The sequence below is a fragment of the Colobus angolensis genome, unplaced genomic scaffold (genome assembly GCF_000951035.1).
Source record: "Colobus angolensis palliatus isolate OR3802 unplaced genomic scaffold, Cang.pa_1.0 Scaffold24, whole genome shotgun sequence".
Classification (NCBI taxonomy): domain Eukaryota; kingdom Metazoa; phylum Chordata; class Mammalia; order Primates; family Cercopithecidae; genus Colobus; species Colobus angolensis.
The window spans coordinates 11,554,164-11,562,093 of NW_012115599.1; the positions used below are offsets into that span (position 1 = coordinate 11,554,164).

A 7,930-nucleotide genomic window follows, 5' to 3' on the forward strand; every position below is an offset into this window, starting at 1 on the left:
ACAGAATGGACTGAAGGCAGAAAGGGGTTGGGGTGGGAAGGGAGCTTTGGTCTCCTCTGGGGGACTTTCATTCATGCCCCAACTGGGAAAAGACCCCAAGCCCAACAGTGTCCCTTCCCGCTTCCTCCCTCATATCGCCTCCCACCCCCCCGAAACCTGCACCATGCCCACCCCAGCCCAGCCCACCCAGGCCCCAACTCTGTGGGCAGCAAACATTTAAAAAGCTCTTTATTTCAATGATGGCACATCACTCCTTCCCCCTTCCCTCCACTCATGGCGGAGGCTCTGGGGAACAGGGTGGAACACAGAGCTCTGGGCAGGGAGGACAGCAGGTGTAGGAGGAGGCAGCAAGAAGGAGGGAGCACTAGAAGAACATTTTCTTAGCCAGCTTCTGCCTTCCAATTTTCTGACAACGGCCATAGGCAATGGTAGACCATTTCTCATTCTTCCAATATACACACGTCAGGTTCTGCAGGCAGGGACACTCTCTATATAGACCAAAGAATGCCTGGGAAAGACAGAACTTTGACCTCGACCTTGCGGGCAGCTCGTCCCTGAGCCCCTAAGCCCAGCCCACCCCAGCTCCAGGGCCTCCGTGCTTGCCCACAGCCAGGAGCCAGGGATAAAGGATAACTTGACAGCTGCTCAGAGTGGCACCTCTGGCTGCCTTCTGCAGGCTAGCTCCTGGATTGCTCAGTGCCCTCCCGGCTCCAGCCCTTGTAACCCTGCCTGTCACTGATCCATCTGCCTGTCCTAAGTCCATGGACACACCATTGTAGGGCCTCCATGTCTTGTCTTTAAATCCTTCTATGGGCAAATCCACTCCCTCCCCTACACACCCAGCTCAGAGGCTGCCTCTGCCCATCCCCCACTAGGAACACCCGGGGCCACAGCAGAACTCCTGTACTGGATGAAGACGGGGCTCGGGGGCAGAGGCCGGACCTAGCTGTGCCCATTTACTGTACTACTTTCGGCATTTGCTGAGAGGACCCCTGGAGAATGAGAACCCACATTAGGGAGTGAAGCATCGCCTCCCCGCCCCCAACCAGGATTCCAAGATCCTAGGGTGGGCTGCCATATTGGTTCCGTCCACAGGCTCCCCTAGAAGGCCTGGAGGTGCAGTCCCACGGGGGAATTCCAGGCTCCGGGACATTTCCGCCCACCTACCCTTCCTTCCTCCCCAGGAATCTGGGTCCGCCCTGGCTCCCCCTTCCCCTGAATCCCGTTTGGCTCCCCCCAGGCGCCGATACCCACCTGCGTTTGACACGGGCTGCCCTCGGACCCGTTCTCCGTGCAGTGCGACTCGCAGATGTCTGGAGTCCGTCGGCAGCACCCAGTCTGGCAGTCCTGGTTCCGGATGCAAATCTCGTTGAGGTCCTGCAGGGAGGGACACGGCCCCGCCAAGCTCCACCGCCCGCCTTCCGCCCTCGCCGCCTGGGGCTTTCTCCCTACGGGGCTCTCCCCAGACTGTGTTCCCACCATCATCTCTGGCTCCTGCCAGGCAGGGTGGTCTCTACGTGGGGGCCAGGGTAAGTCTGTACAGATGGAGGGTGCCTGGAGGGGACTTAACGGTTTTTAAAAGGTTTACTCTTGGTGCCCTCAACATAGGTTGCTTCTCATACACACCAGGGTGGTCTAGACTTTCCTGTCTCTCTCTTGCACTTCATTCTGCTGCAGTCTTCTCTCCCGAAAACTCATACTTACCCTTTCACCAGTGGTTGATGGTCACCTACATGCCCCCCACCCACTCCCTCCACACACATCAATGACCTACACCCAGTATTGGGGCTTAGGACAGTAATTAACATTATTGATCACAGCCACCCATCATCTCTGACAATTTCAGTAGTCATTCAACAGGCAAATACTGAGCACCTACTGTGTGCCAGGCACTGTTCCAGGCACTGGGAATACAGCTGGGAACAACAAAAACAGAAATCCCTGTCCACCTGCAGCTGACATTCCAGAGCAGCACTGTCCAACAGAGCTTTCTGCAGTGATGAAAATGTGCTTTTTCTGCTCAGTCCAATAGCCACTTGAAATATGGTAGTGCAACTGAAGAGATGAATTTAAAACTTTTTTCTTTCTTTTCTTTTCTTCTTTTTTATTTTTTTTCTTTTGAGATGTAGTCTCGCTCCCATCGTGCAGGCTGGAGTGCAGGGGCGCGATCTTGGCTCACTGCAACATCCACCTCCTGGGTTCAAGCAATTCTCCTTCCTCAGCCTCCCGAGTAGCTGCGATTACAGCCGTGCGCCACCATGCCCGGCTAATTTTTATATTTTTAGTAGAGGCAGGGTTTCACCATGGGCCAGGCTGGTCTCAAACTCCTGACCTCAGGTGATCCACCTGCCTCGGCCTCCCAAAGTGCTAGGATTACAGCTGTGAGCCACCGCGCCCAGCCCTCTTTCTTTCCTTTCCTTTTTTTTTTGGACAAGGTCTCACTCTGTCACCGAGGCTGGAGTGCAGTGGTGCAATTATGGCTCACTGTAGCCTCAACCTCTGGGTTCAAGCAATCCTCCTGCCTCAGCCTCCCATGTAATTGGGACCACAGGCATACACCACTATGACCAGCTAATTTTTCTATTTTTTGTAGAGATGTTACAGGTAGTTAGACAGGCATGAGTGGGGTAGGAGAGGGCTCTCCCCCTCCCACCAGGAATGTCAGGTGATGGTTCAACAGTTATCACATTGCCTCTCCAAAAATGATAATTTGGCAGCTAGGCTCCAGGGAGAGACAATCTCCTAATGGTCCACAGCTGTTAATATTAAAGTGTTCACTGAATGCAGGGGTCACAGAGAAGCAAAAAGGGCTTCCAGTAAAATCTCAGGTGTTGGGCGAGTGAGCCCGGGAATGCACATTAAGAGAAAAAATGGAGGAGTATGAATTTCCACAGGCGCACTCCACTGGAAAAGGGAAGAAAATCTCAGACAGGCATGCGTACAACTTCCTAAACACACTGCGTGTGCTCACTTCCCAAGGGTAAGGAGGACACTGCACATGTGGTCAGCTCACCCTAAGGGAAGAATCAGGGGAGAGAGGCACGCGACGCTGGAGGTGGGCAAGGGCTAGGGCCAAGGTTAAACACTCCACTTGTCCTTCAAGTTGCGCACTTGGGACTCTTCCAAGTGTAACTTTCCATTCTTTCCTGCTCTAAAGATTTTAATAAACTTCCACTCATGCTCTGAAACCTGCCTCAGTCTCTTTGCTTTATGCCCCTCAGTCAAATTCTTTCTTCTGAGGAGGCAAGAATTGAGGTTGCTGCAAATGCATACAGATTCATTGCCAATAACTCAGATACCTTCCACCAGCAAGAGACAGGAGTCTCACTTTGTTGCCCAGATTGATCTTGAACCCCTGGGCTCAAACAATCCTCCCACCTTGGCCTCCCAAAATGTTGGGATTATAGCCATGAACCACCACACCTGGCCTGAATTTTAAATTTTGTTGAATTTTCATAAATTTAAATCTAAGTAACTGTATGTGGCTAGTGTAAACCAAAAATAAAATTTGAAGCCTCCCACCACCACCAATCCACAGCCATCTCAATGGACTCCCTCCTTGGCCAGAGCACTCTAAAATTTAACCTGAAAGACTGGTTCAGGCCATGACGGGAAGTGGGGGCTGGACATGCCTCATTAATACCCCATTCAGCATTACCATTAACAAAGACCTTAAGTCTGATCAGAAACATGTACAATCTATTTTCTAGGAAGCCTATTCCTGGAGGCTTCATCTGCATGATAAAACCTTGGTCTCCACAAGCCCTTATCTTAACCCAGACATTCCCTTCTGCTGATAATAGCTCTTTCAACCAATTGCCAATCAGAATATGTTTAAATCTACCTATGACCTGGAATGGAAGTCACGCCCCCCACTTCAAGTTGTCCCGCCCTTCCATATTGAACAAATGTAAACCTTACATGTACTGATTGATGTACTGTGTCTCCCTAATGTGTATAAAAGCAAGCTGTACCCCAAAACAAAACAAAACAAAACAAAAAAGCAAGGTGCACCCCGGCCACCTGTGGCTGTATCACAGGTGTGTCCCTAACCTTGGCAAAATAAACTTTCTAAATTGACTGAGACCTGTCTCAGATATTTTGGGTTCACACTAGTAACTGCACTATTGGACAAGTACAGCTCTAGAGAGGGAAGACAGGGAAGAGATACATAAGTGAAATGATAGGGTATCACAGGCAAAACGTTGAGCAAAATAAGTCAATTTTTTTTTTTTTTTGGAGATAGAGTCTCGCACTATCACCCAGGCTGGAGTGCTGTGGCGCAATCTCAGCTCACTGCAAGCTGTGTCTCCCGGGTTCATGCCATTCTCCTGCCTCAGCCTCCCGAGTAGCTGGGATTACAGGTGCCCACCACCATGCCCAGATAATTTTTTTTGTATTTTTATTAGAGACGGGGTTTCACTGTGTTAGCCAGGATGGTCTCGATCTCCCGACCTTGTGAGCCGCCCACCTCGGCCTAAGTGCTGGAATTACAGGCATGAGTCACTGCACCCTGCACACACACACCCCTTTTTTTTTTTTTTTTGAGACAAAGTCTCACTCTACTGCCCAGGCTGGAGTGCAATGGCACGATCTTGGCTTGCTGCAACCTCCGCCTCCTGGGTTCAAGCAATTCTCCTGCTTCAGCCTCCCAAGTAGCTGGGATTACAGGCATGTGCCACCATGCCAAGCTAATTTTGTATTTTTGGTAGCGATGGGGTTTCACTATGTTGGTCAGGCTGGTCTCGAACTCTTGACCTCAGGTGATCCACCTGCCTCGGCCTTCCAAAGTACTAGGATTACAGGCGTGAGCCAATGTGCCTGGCCCAGATTTTTTTTTTTTTTTTTAAGTACATACTGTGTGATTTTATCATACAAAGTTCAAAATCAGTCTATAATAATGGAAGTCGCTGGGCACGGTGGAATCATGCCTGTAATTTCAGCACTTTGGGAGGCCGAGGTGGGCGGATCACGAGGTCAGGAGATCGAGACTATCCTAGCTAACACGGAGAAACCCTGTCTCTACTAAAAATACAAAAAATTAGCTCGGTGTGGTGGCGGGTGCCTATAGTCCCAGCTACTCAGGAGGCTGAGGCAGAAGGATGGTGTGAACCTGGGAGGCGGAGCTTGCAGTGAGCCGAGATTGCGCCATTGCACTCCAGCCTGGGCAACAGAGCGAGACTTCGTCTCAAAATTAATAATAATAATAATAATAATGGAAGTCAGGAGACAGTTGCTTTTGGTTCTATTGACTAGGGGAGAAAGAGTATGCCTTTTGGGGTGCTGAAAATGTCCTATATCTTGTTCTGATGGCAGTGATAAGGGGGTCTGCATAGATTCAAATCCATTGATTTCTGTGTAAACTCAAGATTTGGGCACCTAATAAGGTGTAATTTTTACCATATATGCTATATATATAAAGCAAGTAATATTTATATGATATATGTATAATCCTATTATGTCTGATTACGTGCTATAAAGAAAATAAAGCAGGAATGGAGGATTGGCTATAGCCGCCTCCCGGCCTCCCTGCTTCCACCCTTGCCAGTGACCTCCCCCAGGTGTCCTCTCACCATCCCCATTCTCGCTTCCACCTCCCCAACCTCTACAAGTCAGTTCTTCCCAGAACAGCTAGAGGAGTCTTTTTTAAAAGGTAATTTCCACAATGTCATTCTCTGGATTCAAAGCCATCACTGGGGCTCTGAATCCACACCTGGCCTGACCCCAGGGCATCTGTGCTTGCTGGCTCTCTGCCCAGAGCACCCTGTCCTGCACTCTTTGCCCGGCTGTCTCCCGCTCCTGCCTCGGGCTGAAGACTTCCTGGACACCAGCAGAGCAGTCCCCATCACCTGGTTGTACTTTGTTCACAACACTTATGACTCTCTGAGATCATCTTATTTATACGTTTAAAAAATAATTTATCTCCCTCTGCTAGCACCTCAGCTCTAGGACACGGATCTTCTGCCCTCATATTCACCGCTGTACTTCTTAGCCCCTTGGACTAAAGTCCTTACACATTGCAGGTGCTGAATGAATAACTGTTGAATAAATGAGAATATTGTAACTCTGTTCCATTTATCTCTCTGATCTCATCTCCCATGATTTCCACTCTCTCTCACTCCTCTTTGCTATTCCTTGAATATGTCAGCACATTTCCACCCCCAGACCTTTGTCCTGGCTGTTCCCTCCATCTGGAACGCTCTTCTCCCAGAGACCTGCCTGCTTTGCCCGTTAGGAAGGACCTCCCTCCCTGTAGGCCTTTGCTAAACTTTCACATTCTTAGTAAGCTCTTCCCTGAGCACCCCATTTAAAACTGCAAACACTGGCCGGGTGCTGTGGCTCATGCCTGTAATCCCAGCACTTTGGGAGGCCAAGGCAGGTGGATTGCTTGAGGTCAGGAGTTCAAGACTAGCGTGACCAATACGGTGAAACCCTGTCTCTACTAAAAATACAAAAAAAAAGAAAAAATTAGCTGGGCATGGTGGTGGGTGCCTGCAATCCCAGCTACTTGGGAGGCTGAGGCAGGGGAATCGCTTGAACTCAGGAGGCAGAGGTTGCAGTGAGCTGGGATTGCCCCACTGCACTCCAGTCTGGGTGACAAAGCAAGACTCCGTCTCAAAAAACAAACAAACAAACAAAAAACCCTGCAAACCCTTCTCACACCACCGCTTCCCTAGCCCGTTTCTTATTTTCACTTTCCTTGCTTATCATCTGAGATAGATGCCATTATTAGTAGCATGTATTGTAAGGTTTTACTTCTTTGCCTCATACACTACAGTGACTGCTCCACAAGGGCAAGGATTTTTATCTTTCTTGCTCACAGACCTATCACTAAATGTAGAAAAATAATTTACATATAGCAGGTACTCAATAAAAATGTGTTGCATGAGTGGATACCTGTCTCCCTCACCACATGTGTGCGTGGGCAGGGGGACTCTCTCACATTCACCTCTGTGGCAGCAGCACCTGGCACTGCCCTGGCACAGCTCCCAGGACCAGGGTGTTTTCTCTTTCCTCCGAGACATCCTCCACCCAACACTCCCTGCTGCCCCCACTTCTGGCCTTCTCCCACACCAGCCTCCATGCCCACTCACTTCCCCAAATAGTACAGGCCTTAGGACAGTGGAGGAGGAGGTGACTGTACTCTCCAGCTTTCTTACCAAAAGGTTGTATTTTGTCGGAGAAAGTGAGCCCCTGGTGAGGAGGAAGAGAAAGGAGAATAGAAGGAATAGCAGCAGTAGCCATTGGGGTAGCATCATGGCCCACAGGTGGTGGTGGCTTTTCTAAGGTCCAGCGAAATATTCTGCACACCAACCATGTGGGTGTGCTCCCAGCTGTGGGAACACCAGGTAAAACCAGCACCCAACCGTGTCAGAATTTTCCCATCCTGCACAAAACTCAGGCTAGGCCAATCAGCAAATTCCACCACAATGATTAGTTCAGGCAGACCAAGCCAATCCAATCAGAACTGATCTTAGGATGTTTGCTGAGAATTGTGGAACAGAGACGTTTTCTTTCTCTGAAAGGCACAATATTGATAAACGTGGTGGATTTGTGGTTAAGAGCCTGGCCTCTGGGGCAGGATTGTCTGGGTTCAAGTCTCAGTTCCAACCCTTACTCTAGGAGTCTCAATACCTTGTTTGTAAAATAGGGATAATTATAACACCTACTATAGCCCTGTTGTGACAAGATGAGTCAATACAGTTAAGAAAGCATTTTGGGCCAGGCGCAGTGGCTCATGCTTGTAATCCCAGCACTTTGGGAGGCTGAGGCAGGAGGATCACTTGAACCCAGGAGTTTGAGACCAGCCAGGGCAATATACTGAGGCCCTGTCTCAGAAAGAAAGAAAAGAAAGAAAGAGAGAGAAAGAAAGAAAAAAAGAAAGAAAGAAAGAAAAGGAAGGAAGGAAGGAAGGAAGGAAGGAAGGAAG

The 7,930-nt window shown here is 49.4% G+C and overlaps 1 protein-coding gene across 1 annotated transcript; it reads right to left on the bottom strand.

Annotated features, from left to right (window-relative positions):
- Nucleotides 1-364: 364 nt before the first annotated feature.
- Nucleotides 365-7,259, bottom strand: CLPSL1 (colipase-like 1). The gene is made up of 3 exons (XM_011945369.1): nt 7,161-7,259; nt 1,255-1,377; nt 365-508 (listed from the first exon to the last, which is right to left on the bottom strand). Exons 1-3 carry the CDS (start codon nt 7,257-7,259, stop codon nt 365-367), a joined length of 366 nt encoding a protein of 121 aa, XP_011800759.1.
- Between the last annotated feature and the right edge of the window lie 671 nt (nt 7,260-7,930).

Excerpts from the sequence above, each read along its gene's own strand:
- CLPSL1 (XM_011945369.1), bottom strand. The coding sequence starts at position 7,259 with ATGATGCTACCCCAATGGCTACTGCTGCTATTCCTTCTATTCTCCTTT. Across the intron at positions 1,378-7,160 it reads CGACAAAATACAACCTTTTG|GACCTCAACGAGATTTGCAT; the intron begins GTAAGAAAGCTG and ends CCCTCCCTGCAG. Across the intron at positions 509-1,254 it reads GCAGCCCGTGTCAAACGCAG|GCATTCTTTGGTCTATATAG; the intron begins GTGGGTATCGGC and ends TGTCTTTCCCAG.